Source organism: Chiloscyllium punctatum, chromosome 9 (genome assembly GCF_047496795.1).
Source record: "Chiloscyllium punctatum isolate Juve2018m chromosome 9, sChiPun1.3, whole genome shotgun sequence".
Classification (NCBI taxonomy): domain Eukaryota; kingdom Metazoa; phylum Chordata; class Chondrichthyes; order Orectolobiformes; family Hemiscylliidae; genus Chiloscyllium; species Chiloscyllium punctatum.
Genome location: NC_092747.1, coordinates 109547335 through 109566488, shown reverse-complemented (window position 1 = coordinate 109566488; position 19154 = coordinate 109547335). Strand labels below are relative to the sequence as shown.

General features: G+C 43.0%; 1 protein-coding gene across 15 annotated transcripts in view; it reads left to right on the top strand.

Moving 5' to 3' along the window:
• Nucleotides 1–19154, top strand: part of LOC140481586 (dedicator of cytokinesis protein 9-like) — a 342162-nt gene that overhangs the window by 188055 nt on the left and 134953 nt on the right. For all 15 annotated transcript variants that reach the window (XM_072578032.1, XM_072578034.1, XM_072578030.1 and 12 more), the window contains exons 5-8: nucleotides 2102–2171; nucleotides 10524–10619; nucleotides 12141–12275; nucleotides 15149–15323. In XM_072578032.1, coding sequence (XP_072434133.1) covers nucleotides 2102–2171; nucleotides 10524–10619; nucleotides 12141–12275; nucleotides 15149–15323 — 476 coding nt within the window. The remainder of the gene's footprint in view (nucleotides 1–2101; nucleotides 2172–10523; nucleotides 10620–12140; nucleotides 12276–15148; nucleotides 15324–19154) is intronic.

The following is a 19154-nucleotide window of genomic DNA, read 5'->3' as shown; positions in this document are numbered from 1 at the left end:
AGTCCCACCTGCCAGCACCCGGCCCATATCCCTCCAAACCCTTCCTATTCATATACCCATCCAAATGCCTTTTAAATGTTGCAATTGTACCAGCCTCCACCACTTCCTCTGACAGCCCATTTCACACACGCACCACCTTCTGCGTGAAAAAGTTGTCCCTTAGGTCTCTTTTGTATCTTGCCCCTCTCACTCTAAACCATGCCCTCTAGTTCTGGATTCCCTGACCCCAGGGAAAAGACCTTGTCTATTTACCCTATCCATGCCCCTCATGATTTTATGAACCTCAAGAAGGTCACCCCACAGCCTCAGACGCTCCAGGGAAAACAGCCCCTATTCAACCTCTGGATTAGTGGTGCTGGAAGAGCACAACAGTTCAGGCAGCATCCAAGTAGCTTTGAAATCGACGTTTCGGGCAAAAGCCCTTCATCAGGAATAAAGGCAGTGAGCCTGAAGCGTGGAGAGATAAGCTAGATGAGGGTGGGGGTGGGGAGAGAGTAGCATAGAGTACAATGTGTGAGTGGGGGAGGGGATGAAGGTGATAGGTCAAGGAGGAGAGGGTGGAGTGGATAGGTGGAAAAGAAGACAGGCAGGTAGGACAAGTCCGGACAAGTCATGGGGACAGTTACTGAGCTGGAAGTTTAGAACTAGGGTGAGGTGGGGGAAGGGGAAATGAGGAAACTGTTGAAGTCCACATTGATGCCCTGGGGTTGAAGTGTTCTGAGGCGGAAGATGAGGCGTTCTTCCTCCAGGCATCTGGTGGTGAGGGAGTGGCGGTGAAGGAGGCCCAGGACCTCCATGTCCTCGGCAGAGTGGGGTCCTGGGCCTCCTTCGCCACCGCTCCCTCACCACCAGACGCCTGGAGGAAGAACGCCTCATCTTCCGCCTCGGAACACTTCAATCCCAAGGCATCAATGTGGACTTCAACAGTTTCCTCATTTCCCCTTCCCCCACCTCACCCTAGTTCTAAACTTCCAGCTCAGTAACTGTCCCCATGACTTGTCCGGACTTGTCCTACCTGCCTGTCGTCTTTTCCACCTATCCACTCCACCCTCTCCTCCTTGACCTATCACCTTCATCCCCTCCCCCACCCACCCATTGTACTCTATGCTACTTTCTCCCCACCCCCACCCTCCTCTAGTTCTCCCTGCTTCAGGCTCACTGCCTTTATTCCTGATGAAGGGCTTTTGCCCGAAACGTTGATTTCGAAGCTACTTGGATGCTGCCTGAACTGCTGTGCCCTTCCAGCACCACTAATCCAGAATCTGGTTTCCAGCATCTGCAGTCATTGTTTTTACCCTATTCAACCTCTCCCTATAACTCAAATCCTCCAACCCTGGCAACATCCTTGTAAACTTTTCTGAACCCTTGCAAGTTTTGCAACATCCTTCTGATAGAAAGGTGACTAGATTTACACGAAATATTCCACAAGTGACCTAACCAATGTTCTGCACTGCCTCAGCATGACCTCCCAGCTCCTGTACTCAATACTCTGACCGATAAAGGAAAGTGTACCAAACGCCGCCTTCACGAGAGTGCATAGGTTTAAGGTGAGAGGGTAAAGATTTAAAAGGGACCTAAGGGGCAACTTTTTCACACAGAGGGTGGTGCATGTATGGAACAAGTTGCCAGAGGAAGTGGTGGAGGTTGGTCCTATTAAACATTTAAAAGGCAGGAGCAAATTATTGCAGATGTTGGAATCTGTACTGAAAACAACAAATGCTTGAGATCACAGTGGGTCAGACAGCTCTCTCTCCATGGATGCTGTCTGACCCACTGTGATCTTCAGCATTTGTTGTTTTCAGTCAACATAATATGAGTAGGAAGAGATATGGACCAAGTGTTGGTAAATGAGACTAGATTAATTTAGGGTATCTGGCTGGCATGGATGAATTGGACTGAAGGGTCTATTTCCAGGCTGGAAATCTCTGACTCTAAGTGTCATAGGTCACCATGGGGTCATGATAAGCACTATATAAATGAAAGGTTTTCTTTAACCGAGTTCTGCTTTATTTTTGTAAAATCTAGTGTTGGCTTTTCGAAGAAGGCTGTTGTTTTTATGACTGCCACATTATTGTGTATTTGTTGGTTTATTTCCTTACAGCAAAGCACCAAGACCAGAAAAACTTCCAGTTCACGTTTTTGAAGTTGATGAAGATGTTGACAAAGATGAGGTAGTCAATATTTAATTATTCTGATTTATTTGGGAAGATCTAAGTTGAATTGCAGTGGTTGGTACCTTTTTACCAAAACTCATGCTCATTTCAACCAATGATTTAGTTTCACAGGCTCACAAATATGTAAGATAGAAAAGGTAAGGAGAAGGTCAACTCCTTCAAATGCAATGAAACAAACTTTCCAGAAATGTTGGGGTTGGATGGTGGATGTTATGGTTTTGCCTATTTAGACTTCTCCCTCTCCTTTATTTTCTGTCTGTCGTTCAGAATGTGTGTTTTTAACAGCACACAGAGGGTAACAGAATGTCAGGGACCTCACTGGGGTGTACATCAGTCCACAGTCTGTTTCCTGTACCAATGAAATTTATGAATTGAGGAAAAGTAGAAATGACGGAGATGGAAATTGGGAGAATTAAATTCATCCAAAATCAGAAAGAAAGCAAAGAGAAAAAAAGCTTGGATTAAGAGAGTGAGAAAGGGAAAGAGAGAAAAAGAAAAAGAAATCAAAAGCATTTTAAATTTGCCATTATAAAAATCTTAAACATGCATCACCTCACAGGCGTGAGACTCCACAGTTTAAGATTTCTCTTTGAGCAACCTGTTTTACACACTATGAGAAGGTGAGGCTTGAACCTATGCCTCCAGACCCAGTAGTAGGGGCACTACCACAGCACCACAAATGATATGTTCATTTTCCAGAAAAGTCTGACAGATTGGCATTGCATTAACAATTTCACATCATTAAAATGACATTTATTCGATTAATTGTGTCTTCCTTTTGCACTGAATTTAATGATCAATTAGTGTGCAAATCCTAGCAATTCTCCGAATAACGAGGGACAAGGGGGCTCTGAACTCAATGGGCTGTATTTCATTGGAATAAGAAAGGCATGTTAATGATTCAGGTCATTGTACAAGTTGACTAGCGAGTTCCAGAGATTAACAGCTCATGGTGTTTCTTAATCTTTTGAGCTTGCTGTCCAGTTTGCAGATTAACAATGTATGTGTCTTTTAGACTGATTTGTTGTTCCACAAGGCATTGTCATTGGACCTGATTTTGATCTGCAAAGTACAGTTTTACACATGAGAAAAGTTGATTATCTATCATTTCAAGGTGTCATATGAATGCAGCTGCAACTGAGAAGCAATACAAACACATTTGTGTTTCACTGCTACAGGAACTGCAAGCATCCCAAAGGAAGTTATTGAAATGTTTCCCATCATAAATTGTAAATTATTGGATGAGTTTTGCGGACTTTGAATTAATTTCCAAGAAGATGTTACAATCTTGTTCCATGAACGGATGTTCCATAACCTTATAGAGTTTGATTATAGCAGTTGTGTGGACAGTTCAGTGTATCCCACCTTTGAAAAAAACACGGTGACCTTGTAAGGAGTGTAGCGGAGATTCACCAGAATGTTCCAGTTTACTAAGGGTTAAGTTATGTGGAGAGACTACATAACCTAGGCTTGTAGGAAGGAGCGGGGGCTCTGAAAGTTTGCGGTTTCAAATAAATCTGTTGGACTATAACCCGCTGTCATGTGATTTTTGACTTTGTATTCCTTAGAATGCGTAAACTAAGAGATGATTTACTTGATTCTTTTCAAAGCAATTGATTGGATAGATACTTTACGATTTGGTGCAGGAGTCTTAGACTCGAAATCTCCGAAGCTAGGTCCTTCAGGAAAGAAATTAGGGAGCACTTCTTCTCACAAAAGATGTTGGAAGTTTGGAACCCTCTCCCACAAAATGCTAGCTCAGTTAATTATTTTAAATCTGGATAGTTATTTTTCAAGACTAGAGTATTCAGGAATACGAAGCAAAGGCGGAGGGATGCAGTTCGGATATAGAAGAGTCATGATCCCATTCAATGCAAAACAGGTTCAGGAAGCTGAATGGGCTTTTCCTATTCCTTTGAACGGGAATCTTTGACTAAAGAGAGGGAACATTGTGATTGTTTATCCCCCTTTTGAGGAACTGTGCACCTGAGCAGAAAAACAAAATCTTGCGTTGAGAAGATTTCATTTCCAATTCTGAGACATTCACGAAATAGGGACTCCCATTCCAAATTATGTGAAGCTCGCATAATATGAGTATGGTATTGTAACATTCAACAATTCAGTTACATTCAACACATCTTGTAAGTTCAGTTTGTACTTTATACAATAGCGTCTCAGATCCCTGTGGTACTCCTGTTTTATTGGAATTGACCTATTCACTATGCTGTATCCTTCCTGAAGACATGCAAGACATGTAGTATCTTGGCCTGTATTTTTGTTTCTTTTCATTAATTGAATATGGGCGTCACTAGTTAGGCCTGTGTTTATTGTACATCTGTAATTGCCCTTGACAAGGTGGTGGTGAACTGCCTTCTTGAAATGATTTAGTCCTTAGGGTGCAGAGACACCCACAAGGCTGTTGGGGAGGGAGTTACTGGATTTTGACACAGTAATGGTGAAAGAATGGTGATACACGTCATCCAAGACAAAGTGATAAGTGCTTTAGAGGAGAACTTGCAAGTTCCCACAGCGTAAGTAGAATAAGGTTGGAGATTTTCATGTAATTAAGTTGCTGTAACTCTTGAGGGTTTAACATTCTGAATGGTTTTGATTGAGTAAATAAGGCGAAAACTGTCTCCTATGAGTGAGAGAGCACAGATATAAAGCACTTTGCATATGGACCAGAGCAGGATTTGCATTACAGAGAGAAATGCTATGATCTGGTTCATGCTGTCTGAAAGGAGAGTGCAAGTAGATTCAGGAATAACATTCGAAAGGGAGTTGGATAAATACTTGTTTTCGGAAAATGAATGGCAGGGGCTATGGGGAGTGAGACTAATTAGATGTCCCTTTCAAATGGTTAGCGTAGATAGAATGGGTGGAATAACCTTTTGTGCTCCAAGGTTCCAAATTTCAATTGAACACACAAAATAAGAGCTAGAGGGACCACTCGGCCTCTCGAGACTGAACTGTCATTTACTGAGATCATGGCTGATGACACCAGCTGCACTTCCTACCTGCCTCAAACATCTGTATGACTCAGCCTTGAATGTACTGATTGACTACGCCTCTGTTGCTCTCTGCGCAAGAGAATTACAAAGATTTCATCATCTTCTGAGGAATTCCTTCTGAACACTTTCATAATTGGGAAAACACCTTATTCTGAAACTCAAGTTCCAGAATTCCCCATGAGGAGAGCATCCTTTCAGGATCTACCCGGTCAAACTACCTCAATGTTTTATTTCAATAAGATCGCCTCTCATTCTTCCAAATTCCAATGAACGTAGACCCAAGCTGCTCAGGCTTTGTTCAGAAGACAACCTCTTCATCCCATGAATCAACCTAGTAAACTTTTACTGAACTGCGGAGGAGAAAGTGAGGACTGCAGATGCTGGAGATTTTCTGAAATGCTCCCAGTGTAAACTTATCCCTGTTTAAATGTGGAGACCAAGAATTTACGCAGTAAACAAAGTCTGGGGAGAAAAAAGGTCCTTGTCATTTGAGCACTGATCTCAGGACTAGCTCGTAACTTCAGGATGTAAGAAAAAAGCTGACAGACTTTGCTTTTTATTATAGCTCTCCTATTGTGGGAATGTAATTGGTAAAGGGCACTGTGTCAAGGAGTGGGGCAGAATGTTGACTCAGTTCTCTAAGCTGTCTCTTACTTTTCCGTTGGAACCAATGGAATGGCGCATAATTGTGATTAGAAATTTAAGTGATTATCATCTACAGTGCTTTAGCATTCTTGATTCCATTCAACTCTGCCTCAGTTATTGCTAAGAAGAAATGTGTTGCTGAAGGTTTTGTTGTGCAGTCATCATGGCGGACATATGAATGCCAAATCTCAAGCAGTCACATTTTTGTTTAAATTTCAGGAGAAGAGGGCGGTTGTTGGTTGGTGAATCGACTCTTATTGGCTGAAGTGCAGCAATGGAAAAAGCAATGGGGAACTAAGATGTTCCAATCTCCCAATTAATTTTAAAAAATGAAAATTGAAAGGTTTGGGGTTGGGGTTAAATTTATTGTAACTTTTTTTCTGATTCAGGTTTCTTTGATAGAGGTTGTAACCTTTTGGTGCCAGAAAGAGAGGGAAAAAACCCTGCTGAATTCCAAATAATTAGATTCTATTTCAGTGTAAAATAAATTGTTTAATTGGTTGGCTAATCTTGTATCTGTCTCTTAAATGACTCATTTTCCCTACTCCTACGTCTAGCTTTATATGGAATAATTTCTTTAAGATCTTGGTTTTGACTAAATCAGACATTTTAGCTTTTGCAGCTAGTAAAATGTATGCCTGTTATTGAATATGCTAAAATGAAGGAATATTGAAGGAATCTTTTAAAAAAAACTGATGACTTTAAATCTTGAAAAGCAACACTTTGATCATCAACCAATCCTCTGTTGGCAGAGTTTGTAAGATTAGTCACTGAGTAAAAGTTGAGAACCGCTTGTAAATGAAATCAGAAGCTTCAGTGCTTTGTGAACAGATTGTTTTTTTTCAATTACCCACACAAATGACTTGATTTCATGGTAGAATTTTTTTTTCATGGAGAACGTGACAGATGGTTTGCCAGATTTTCCTGTGGCAGGATTTGAGCACGATGGCCTTTCACTCTTCCTGTCTTGGTTCACTGAGCAAATACAACATGTGTTGTATTTCTGACCAGTATAGATCAGGAAGTTTCCAGATCCAATCTCTGTTCAAACAGAGAAACTGCTTCCTCTGGTTGACGGAGTCCAGAACAAGGGGCGGAAAATTGGAAAACGGGTTGCTCACTGGTAATAGCAGGAAGCACTTCACTTTCTTATCTGAAGCTGGAGAGCATCGTCTGAAAAGTTCAAATTAAGTTCAAATTAGGGCGGCACGGTGGCACAGTGGTTAGCACTGCTGCCTCACAGCGCCAGAGACCTGGGTTCAATTCCCACCTCAGGCGACTGACTGTGTGGAGTTTGCACGTTCTCCCCGTGTCTGCGTGGGTTTCCTCCGGGTGCACCGGTTTCCTCCCACAGTCCAAAGATGTGCAGGTCAGGTGAATTGGCCATGCTAAATTGCCCGTAGTGTTAGGTAAGGGGTAAATGTAGGGGTATGGGTGGGTTGCGCTTCGGCGGGGCGGTGTGGACTTGTTGGGCCGAAGGGCCTGTTTCCACACTGTAAGTAATCTAATCTAATCTAAGATTGATTGATTCTTATTGGGTAAGGGCTACAGAACAAAGGCAAATAGATGGAGTTAAGACACAAATCAGCCATAACCTCACTCTATGATTTGGATGAGAATTTAGGAGGCATGGTTAGTAAGTTTGTGGATGGCACCAAAATTGGTGGTGTAGTAGACAGTGAAGTAGCTTGTGGAAGAGTACAAAGAGATCTTGATCAATTGGGCCAATGGACTGAGGACAGGCAGATGGAGTTTAATTTGGAGAAATGCGAAGTGCTGCATTTTGGTAAATCAAACACGGCCAGGACTTTTACAATTAATGGTCGGGATAGTAATGTTGAGCAAAGAGACCTGGGGGGTTCATTTACATAATGTTCTGAAAATTGTGTCACAGGTAGACGGTGGTTAATTTAGCATTTAGCACACATGCTTTCATTTACTCAGACCATTGAGCACAGGAGTTGGGACATCATGTTAAGGTTGCACAGGACATTGGTGAGGCTTCTTGAGGAATACTGTGGTTTTTCCGGTTGAGATTAGATTTCCTACAGAGTGGAAACAGGCCCTTCTGCCCAACAAGTCCACACTGACCCTTCGAAGAGCAACCCACCCAGACCCAATTCCCTCTGACTGATGCACCTAACACTATGGGGCAATTCACCTGACCTGCACATTGCACATCTTTAGACTGTGGGAGGAAACCAGAGCGCCCAGAGGAAACCACACAGACACAGGCAGAATGTGCAAACACTACACAGACAGTCACCCAAGGCTGGAATTGAACCTGGGACCCTGGTGCTGTAAGACAGCAGTGCTAACCACTGAGCCACCATGCCGCTGCTAGAGGAAGGATATTATTAAATTGGAGAAAGTTCAGAAAAGCTATACCAGGCTGTTGCTGGGACTACAGAGTTTGAGTTCTAAGGAGAGACTGGATCGGGCTGGGACTTTTTTCACTGGAATACAGGAGGTTGAGGACTGACCTTATAGAGGGTTTACAAAATCATGAAGGACATGGATAGGGTGAATAGCCAAGGTCTTTTCCATAGATAGGGGAGTTCAAAACCAGAGGGTGTATTTTTAAGATGAAAGGAGAAGGTTTAAAAGGGGCCTGAGGGGCAACCTTTTTACACAAAGCGTGGTTCGTATGCAGACTGAACTGCCAGAGGAAGTGGTAGATGCAAATACAGTTACAACATTTAAAAGAATTTGGACAGACACATGAATAGGAAAGGTTTAGAGGCGTATGGGCCAAATGCAGACAAGTGGGACTAGTTTAGTTTGGGATACCTGGTTGGCATGGACATGTTGGAACGAAGGGATTGTTTCTGTGTTGTATGACTCTGTGATTGGCGGAACACCCTGCTCTGAAATATTGTAAATACTTTTAAATACCTCGCTTTGTGGTGATATGGATATTACAATCACAATGGACCTTGTCAGAGAGAAGGGAAGATAATGGCCCAAAATTACTGTTGTGATTTTTTTGTGATCAGAATTAGGCTTGGGTATGATGAATGTTGTTGTTGAAAGAGAAATGTTGCCAAACCTTTTTCTCTTGTACTTCTAAGGACAAGATTAGCCAAATTTCATGCGAACAGAACAATTTATATTCAGGAGAAAAGGTGGTTGATGGAAAAGGTGTTGCGATGGAGAAAGCAAACATTTCAGCAATAGTCTATTTTCAAAAAAACTATGTTTAGTATTTGGGTGTGTGTGATCTTGGCCCCATCTCTAATTGGCCTTTATTACAGCTCAGAGGTTTGCTGGGCAGTTTTGGAGCAGCAAAAAGTCAACTGCGTTGCTATGTGACCGAAGTCACATGTAAGGCAGAGTAGCAGCACAGAATATATGTTCAGGAGTAGGCCACACAGTTCAGCAATCCCCTCGCTGATTTTTTTTTTAATATGATCATGGCTAATTGTCTAAAAACACCACTTTCTCCCCCACTACCGCATAATCCCTTGACACCTTTAATCTCTAGAAATCTGTTTCCTTGCTATATGTGGTTTGACTTCAACACCTTTCTGTGGGCGAGAATTCCATTGGTTCATCACCAGGTGAAGAAACCTCTTCTCCTCAGTCCAAAATGACCTACTGCCTATTCTGAGACCACGGCCTCTTGTTCTGGATCAGCCCTGACAGGGGAGAAATCAGCCCTGACTCCAGATCATCCAGCCCTGTCAAACTTTCATGCTTCACTGAGATTCTCTCTCATTTCAAACTCCAGTGAGTACACACCCAGCCAACCCAATCTCTCTCCATGCAATGAACCCATCATCCCAGAAATCAGTCTGGTGAATGACTCTATGGCAAATATATCTCATCTTGGGTAGGGAGACTAAACTGCACATATCACTCCAGCATGATCTCACCAGAACACTGTACAGCAGTAGTAAGACCTCCTTGTACACGAATCCTCTTGCAATGAAGGCTAATTTGCCTGATTTAGATGCTAGCTGCTTGCTTTCACTGAACAATGTACAAGAATACCAAGGTCCTTTTGTGCATTAACATTTCCTAATCTACCATCATATAAATAATAATGTGTTGTTCTGATTTCCCTACCGAACTGAATAACTTCATATGTATCCACTATTTTCTGCATCTGACATGTATTTGCCCATTCACACTAAATCGCCTGAGGCATTGTTACTTCCTCCTCAGCATTCTCAATCCCACCAACTTTAGTGACATCGGCAAATTTGGAAATGTAGCTTCATATAAATTGTTATTAAATAGCTGGGACTCGAGCACTGATCCCCTGTGGTATCCCACTTATCGCCACCTTTCACTTTGAAAACGATCCGTTTATTTTTATACTCCATTTTCCCGGTTTGCTAACCATTTCTCAGTCCATGCCAGTATATTGCTGTCAATTCCACAGCCATCTCTCATAAGGGACCTATCAGCCAACTCAGAACCAGAGTGGAAACAAGTCATCCTCAGTTCTGAAGGACTGCCTCAGAAGAAGAGTACCTCAACGTGTTCCTGAAGGGTGGCTTGCTGTATTAAAACGCGACCACCAAGTTCAGAGAAGAAGGCTAATAATTTGGATGCTCTGATCTGGGGTGATACATTTTGGATGGTGTTGTGCACTTGTTGAAATTGATGTTGAGGAATTTCGGCACATTCTGAGGTTTCTGATATAATTCTTTGTGAATTGGTTATGTGACAATTCTTTTTAATGTAGGATACAGCTTCTCTTGGCTCACAGAAAGGAGGGATCACTAAACAAGGATGGTTGCACAAGGGTAATATGAACAGCGCGATCAGTGTAACCATGAGGGTGAGATTTCTTTCACATTTTATCAAATTATTACACTGTACACTAAAATGGATCTGTAAAATAGTTCTAATATTTGCTCAAATAACTTTATCAATGGCACTTATCTATTAAGTGATTACAATTTCAAATATCTGGAAAAGATTATCTGGTCATTATCACAGTACTGTTTGTGGGATCTTGCTGTGCAAGCTGACTGCTATGTTTCCTACCCTACAAATGTAGCCATACTTCTAATGTTTGAAAGCTGTGAAGTTTCGAAAGACCCTATTCCAATTTAAGTCTTTGTATCCATGTTTAGAAAGACTATGGCAAGCTTTGAGGTTGTGAACAGTGCTATCGAAATGCAAGTTTCTTCCTGCATCACCGCGCTGTGCATTAGAGGAGGAAAGAGACACATTAATTGGCTCTACCCTATTTGTTTAGATAGGTTATAGCTAAATTCAGTGAGTTGGGGGCAGTGAGGTATGATTGGGGCTGAGGCAGGGACATGTCAAAATGTGAGAGAGTTACGCTCAGGGACTGGGGTGATTGGAGGGCCTGCGATTTTTGGAAGCTGGGAGAGATAACTGAGTGAATAAGCATGGGAACAATAAACCAGCGCCCATACATCTCTGAGCTGCGAGCTATGTAAGATATGAGATTAAACTATTAACTTGAATATTATCAAAGATCCTTTTAAATTGGTGTCACTTGGATGTGATGATCAAAGACGAAACGGTGTTGGTGAATTGCAGGAGGGAGTCATTGTATCACATTCAGGAAATGCATACCAAGTGCAAGACGAATGCTTGAGTAGACTGAGCACTTCTTAGAAGCGCCACCCTGACATGGCCTAACACAAAAGGTTTTCCAAGCTTGATCTTCATGCCTCCCTGTCACAACTCAACTGGTCTCCCAGTGAGAGCTGACAGCTTCTGGTCAACTTTGAAAACTTCTGTCAGCTAGCCTGTTCACCTGCTGTGGTCCTATGTGATTTGTAGACTTTGCTCAGGATGACAATCTCTTTTCTTAGACTTAAAAGCGAAAGACCAAACGAAAATGCATTTGTCTGGAGCCTTTTCTGATTCCAGGGTATCTCGAAGCATCTAGCCATCGAAGTAATAACTACTGTGATGGCGGAAACCGCAGCAGCCAGATCACATAAGGCAAGATCTCACAAATATTGACCCAGAAAATCAATGAGAATGCCCCTTCCCATTTGGACAGTGTCCATGGAAATTTTTGCATTCACCTGAAAGGTCACAGTGCTTTGGTTTCATGTCTGATCAAAAAGATGGCTCCCCTGATACTGCAGGACCTCCTCAGATCTGTGCTGGAGTGTCACTCTGGATCATGTAATCAAGTCCTTGACATGGGATTTGAACCCAGAGCCCTCTGATTCAGAGGTGAACGGTTGAGTCCCAGCCGACACTGAATGAAATTGGGAATTTGGGAGTTATTGTGAAACAAATGTTGTATGATGCTGGCTGCGAACAGAAAAACCTTGTTTCCTTCAGACTCAAACTCATTTTCTGTCCCCAGTCATTCAAGAGGCGTTTCTTCCACCTGACTCAACTTGGAGATGGATCGTACATTCTTAATTTTTACAAAGATGAGAAAATCTCGAAGGAACCGAAGGGCTCAATCTTTCTTGACTCGTGCATGGGAGTGGTCCAGGTAGGAGATCACATGTTACAACTTATGATTTACTGCAAATGGTAAGGTCCTCAGGAGTGTTGCTGAACAAAGAGACCTTGGACTGCAAATTCATAGCTTCTTGAAAGTAGAGTCGCAGGTAGATAGGATGGTGAAGAAGGCATTTGGTATGCTTTCCTTTATTGGTCAGAGTAGTGAGTACAGAGGTTAGGAGGTCATGTTGTGGCTGTACAGGACATTGGTTAGGCCACTGTTGGAATATTGCATGCAATTCTGGTCTCCTTCCTATCGGAAGGATTTTGTGAAACTTGAAAGGGTTCAGAAAAGATTTACAAGGATATTGCCAGGGTTGGACGATTTGAGCTATAGGGAGAGGTTGAATAGGCTGAGGTTGTTTTCCCTGGAGCATTGGAGGCTGAGGGGTGACCTTATAGAGGTTTACAAAATTATGAGGGGCATGGATAGGATAAATAGGCAAAGTCTCTTCCCTGGGGTAGGGGAGTCCAGAACTAGAGGGCATAGATTTAGCATGAGAGGGGAAAAATATAAAAGAGACCTAAGGGGCAATTTTTTTCACACAGGGTGGTACTTGTATGGAATGAGCTGCCAGAGGAAGTGGTGGAGGCTGATACAATTGCAGTATTTAAAAGGTATCTAGATGGGTATATGAATAGGAAGGTTTGGAGGGATATGTGTCAGATGCTGGCAGGTGGGACTAGATTGGGTTGGGATATCTGGTTGGCATGAAAAGTCTGTTTCTGTGCTGCGCATCTCTATGACTCTATAACTTTTTTTTCAGGTTGTCTAATTGATGGTGAATCTCTTGCTAAAGTTTAAGTTAACTGTTGAAAGATCCTGTCTTCCTGTTTTGCTGTAGATGGGCATAAAGACCCACAATCTGACAGTTTGTGCATCTGCTCAGATCAGAACAATTTGGGTTTTGTATCATTCTCTACAGAAGGTGAGATTCTCCAAACTGGAGCTGTAATGGCTTCGTGTGGAGACAGTGTGAAATTAGATCAGAAGACTCCTGGAGAGAGTTATTAATTTGGACATGACTGACTAATTGTTGTGTTTATGTATGTAACATCTTGCCACCTTCCAGTGTGGTCAAGGATGCCCCGTGTTCCTTAAGTATGTCTAGCATTACTGAGATAAGCTATGTTAACACATTTTTTGGAACCCTTCCACTTTCTCAAATAATAAAAAATCCACCCATATCCTGCAATTCTCCTTGTCTTTCAACCCACTCTCTCCTCTCCTTCCAACTCCCAGAGCCTACCAACTGTCTTTGATCCCCCTCCCTCTCCAGCTCGCTTAAACGACTCATGCCCTCACTTTCCTGCTTGCCTTTCCTCTCCCTGAAACTCTCTCCTCCTCACCCTTCCTCTCATTGTACTCCCTCTCCTCCCCTTGCCCAAACTCCCCCCCCATTCGTCCTGTTCCCCATCTACCCCTTGCCCTCCTTCCTACATCCTGATCACCTTGTCCATCCTCCCCTCTTCCACATCCTTCTCTTGCTCTCCCTCCTGCTTCTCTTCCTCCCTTTCTAAAGACTAATCCCGGTGGTTTACAGCATTTCCTCAATGTTGCTGATCCTGTTTTCTGAACTGTTGTTGCGAGTGGAGCAACCAGGACAGAACCACTATGGGGGAAGTTGCAAGTTGCTGAGCTAATCCTCAATTAAAGCAGAATGAAAGAAGCCGAAATCTCCATTCACTATGTAGTAATGAAGTTGCTAAACCAGGTTTCTTCCTCGAATATGAACATGTTGAGAGGTTCCATGGCAGCTGGAGATGTACTGAATCCTTATAGGAATTTTGGCACGATTTATGTTTATTCAGATCCCTTTTTAGAGTTGTTAAGGACCAACTGTACACATTACCTTTGTTTAATGAACAGGGGTTTATCGATTATTCACTCTAGTGGAGCTGTGAGAACATTCTAGACTGAGTTCTCTGATTTCTGATAGAAGTCTTATGTTCTTGAATAGGTCTTTGTCAGTTTCTGAAATATCTCAGATACTTCAATGAGCTATCTCCCATATATCTGTGAGATATGTCTGGGACCACAAAGTTCCTGAGAACGGCCTTATTAAATAATATAATTTGCATCAAGTCGATTCTACTTCTTGGTCACTGTTTGAGTTCAGTTCAAACTGTTCCTGACCTTGTCTTCCAAATAACTCTGAGATGAGCTTCATGTCTGCTTCATGACCAGGATGACTTACTTTCACCTCTGCATCATTGCCTGCCTTATTCCTGGTTCATTCTTGTTGAAACCCTCACCCATGACTTTGGTACCTCTGAACTCAACCAATCCGGTGCATACCAGGCCATTCTCCCATTTCCCAACCTCCATAAGCTTAATTCATCTGAAATTCTGTCCACATCCTAAAACTGACTTCCACTCCTCCCCCATTCTGCTCGAACATGTACGCAAGCACTTGGCTCGCAACGCCCAAGTTTGAAAATCCTCGCTGTAGTTTTTGAATCCCTCTGCGGTCTGGCCCTTTCCAATCTCTGCATCTCCTCCAGCCTTAGACTGTCCAGAACATCTGTGCTCCTCCAATTCTGTTCTCTTCCATTTTGTCCATTTTAATTGCTGCACCAGCTGCCAGGACCCTAATTTCTGGAGTGCTGTCCTCAACCTTGTTGCCTGTCTCTCAGCTCCTTTAAGGCACTTCTCAAAACCTACCTTTTTGCCTAAGTCACCTGTCCTGTTGTCACTTTACGTCTCAGTTTCAAATATGGTCAAATGATGTACCTGTGCAGTGAGCCGGGACATTTTGCTAGGTTCAAAAGTGCTATATAAATGCAAGTTAGTGTCATTACTGGCACTTCTAAAAGCTTTTCAAACACAAGATGTGAACAAGCGAACTTTCTGTTTTGCAGAACAATAGAATCCGACGGTATGCCTTCGAACTGAAGATGCAGGACAAGAGCAGTTACCTGTTGGCAGCCGACAGTGACCAAGAAATGGACGAGTGGATTGGAACCCTGAATAAAATCCTCCAGAGTACCTTTGAAGCTGCCATGCAAGAGAAGAGAAACGGCGAGTCACTGGAGAGTGAGTTTGAATCAGATTGTACTTTTCCTGATCTGCGGGGAACGGTTTACCAAGACTGACAGGGGACACTAAATGGGGATTGGGGGATTTAATTTCACACTCTGCGAATAATTGTGCCAGCCAGGCCAACAACTTATTTCGGGGGTGAGGTTGGGATGGAAGGCCAGTGATCAAAGTCCAACTGGAATCTCAGGCTCCTTGTGGCATCAGGAGCATTTGGCGACTGTGGTCATTTTCAGTTGGGGGCGCCCTGTCTATTCAATACCTGTAACTGTGGGCTGCAGTGCCCTCTATGTGCTGGAGGACCTCCAGCTTTAATGCCTGCCTGCTGCCTTCAGTTGTGTGACAAGTGGGCTCTTCAGAGTCAAGATTAGTGTGGTGCTGGAAAAGCACAGCAGGACAGGCAGCATCCGAGGAGCAGGAAAATCGATGTTTCGGGCAGGAGCCCTTCATCAGCTCTTCAGCCATACCCAGCCAAAATGCACGTTGAATAGTAAACAGCCAGTATAGGTTTATTGAAAGTTATTTTTAGTGCTTTTAGAGTCAGTTACCTAAAAGATGGAGGATTGGATGTGCTTATTTTAAAAGGTAAACGCCTGTTTTTGGTGATCACCTGATTTTTAGCTGAATTAATCAAACTGCACAAGTTACCACTCTTAAGTAAATCAAGGAATACTTTATAATGGAGAAAAGGTAACAATGCATTGCATTCTACTGCCCTAACGCACTGGTTCATCTAAAAGGTTCTATGTTTATAATTGTGGAATGGATTTTAGCAGAATCCAACTTAACCTGCACAATTTCATGTAGATTTGAGCCAAGTATCTTCATTGTGTGCAGAACAGTAACTCCACCGTTTAGCGGTTACACCTTGCGGCTCCCTGAAAGCAATGTTGAGATTTAAGCTTTTCTGTTCCAAAAAAGCACAGCATTCAGCATTCCAAAATAAGAATTGGATTACCTGCCAATTTTGTTTGAATTCGTTGGCTTGTTGGAACTTGAATCCATTCATTTGTGGCTCAGACTAACCCAAAGATCAAAACAGTGTCTGGCTGTCAAACAAGTATGTGAACTTGGATTCTGAATTTCATTTGCATAAAAGCCTGGAAACCACCTTTCTGCCTTTTCTCTGTGACAGAATCTCAACCGGCAAAGGAATTTTTTTCTAGAGCCGCTTGAATTGTTTTTAAAAAGAAACAGGATGTAGGATATGTGCTTTTCTGCACACAATTGTAATGCGCTTGCATGTGCTGTGATTTTCATTTTCAATGAGAAAGCTCCCAACCATTTTAACTTCAGATGTCCCTGCAAATGTAAAGGTCAGGAATGAGGTACCTCAGTTCTGTGGAGAGACGGGAAAAGGTGGCGTTGTTCTCCTTAGATCTGAGCATGTTAAGAGGAGATTTGATAGCGTGTTCAAAATCAGGAAGGGTTTTGATAGAGTAAACAAGGAGAAACTGCTACCACAAGCAAGAGGATCAGTAACCAGAGGACACAGATTCAAGATGGATGTAAGCTCTTAGACTTCTGCTAACTCTCCCTGGATCATGACCCTATCATCAAACACCAGGCTATAGTGTCCACGACCCTCACCAATCTCATTTATGGATCACCTCACCACACACAGCCTCCAAGCCCCTTAACTTTGTACAGCCTGCTTCCATCTTCTTCCTAATATCCACCAACAGAACTGCCTGGCAGATCCATTGTTTTAGTCTGCTCCCGCCTCATGGATCCTCCTCTCCCTACCTCATTTCGCTATTTTCTCCTCTTGTCCAGACCCTTCCAACTCACATCCACGATTCTTCTGATGCCTTGTGTGACTATGGGTCCCTATCCCTTTGAAGGATACATGGAAATTCCTTATTCCAATCCTGCTTGGGTCCCTCCCCACAATTGGAACATTGATGATTTCATCAGTACTGCTTTCTTCACTTATCTAGAATTAGAAAAATTTATCAATTTCGTTTCCAGTTTCTACCCAGCTCTCACCTTCACCTGATTCATCTCTGACTCTTCCCTTCCCTTCCTCAACATCTCTGTTTCCATTTCTGGAGATAGGCTGACCACCAATATCTACTACAAACCCAATAATTACTCTAGTTACCTGGACTCGACATCCTCACACCTCCTTCCTGTAAACACTATATTCTATTCTCCCAGTTCTTTTGTCTCCACTGCATCTGTTCTGGTAAGGCCAACTTTGACAAGGGAGCTTCCAAACTATCCATTTTCTTCCTCAACCGAAGAATCTCGGCACTGTGGTTGACAGGGTTGTCAAGTGTGTCTCCTGTTTCCCACACTTCTGCCCTTATCCCCTGTCTTCTCTCTCACAACAACAATAGGGTCCCCCTTGTGCTTACCTACCATCACACCACCACTATCCACATCTGGAGGATCATTAGCCACCATTTCGACCAGTCCAGCGGGATGCCACCAGCAGACACATATTCCCCTCCCCTGCCAGCATTTCGTGGGGACTGGTCCACTCCTCCATCCCCAACATCTCCCCGTACCCCCACTGTATCTTTCCATGCAATTGTGGAAGGAGCAGCATTTGCACAGTTACCTCACCACCTCCTCATTGTCAAAGGCTCCCGACAGACCTTCCAGGTGAAGCAACAATTTACCTGTACTTCACTCAATCAAATCTAGTGTACTTGCTGTTCACATTATGGGCTCATCCACACTGGGCAGATGAAATGCCTGTGGGGCAGAACTCCTACATTCTGTCTGTAAAAGAGACCCTGAGCTTCCAGTCACTTGCCACTTCAACACACCACCGTGTTCCCTGGCCAACATCTCTGTCTCAGGCTTGCTGTGGTGTTCCAGTGAAACTCAGCACAAACTGAAAGAACAGCTCCTCCTTTTCCACATGGGGACCCTGTAGCCTCAGAACTCACTATTGAGAGTCATTAATTGTAGAACTTGAACACCTTTCTCCACATCCTTAACCACCTCCCATCCACCACCCCCCACCCCGCCCCAAACCCTGTCGTGACACGAGCTGCTTTCAGCGCAGGCAACGCATTGTTCACCCATGTATGGTCCCCATGATCTTCCTTCTCCCTGGCTTACCATTTCCCATCTCTTTGTCTGCCTGAGTGACTTGCTGTCCCTCTGCATTTCATCTCCACCCTTTTGCTCACTCCTTTGCCCTTCCAATCTGTCTTCAGCATTTGTACCACCTTTCCCTCACTACTATCAGCTCTGAAGAAGGACCTGAAAAGGAAACGCTGCTTTCTCTCCACAGATACTTCCAGGCCTGCTGAGTTTCTCCAGTTATTTCTGCTTTTGTTACTGATTTAAGGCCATTGAATTAAAAGATCCAGAGGAAAGGTCAAAGGATTGTGTTTTTTTACACTGAGTGGTTTTGAGCTGAATGTGGTGCTTGCATTTTGATTCAATAATGGGTTTCTAAAGGTGGAGAAAACGTGGAGCCTGTGGGTATAGAGCAAAGAGAATGGTACTAATTGGATAGTTATTTAAAAAGTCAGGACAGCCACAATGGGACTAAACAGCATCCTTCTCTGCTAGTTGGTTTTGTCTGAAAAAGTTAGAGGAAACGTAAAACAATATTAAAAAAAAAATTGAAATTACTGGAGGAAGAAAACTCTGGAAGCCAGTCAAATGTTTGCAAAATGATGCAAAATGTTTTTTTTCCTGGGACTGCTCAAAAATACATGAAGAATTTCAACGATGTTCTCACTGTCGGGCTAAATCAATTCATTACAAAATCCACTTCCTGTACCATTGTGCTATAATAAATGAAACAGCAGATGTTTTGCCACCTGTATCACTGAAAGATTCACTTGGTGAAAGATGAATGTG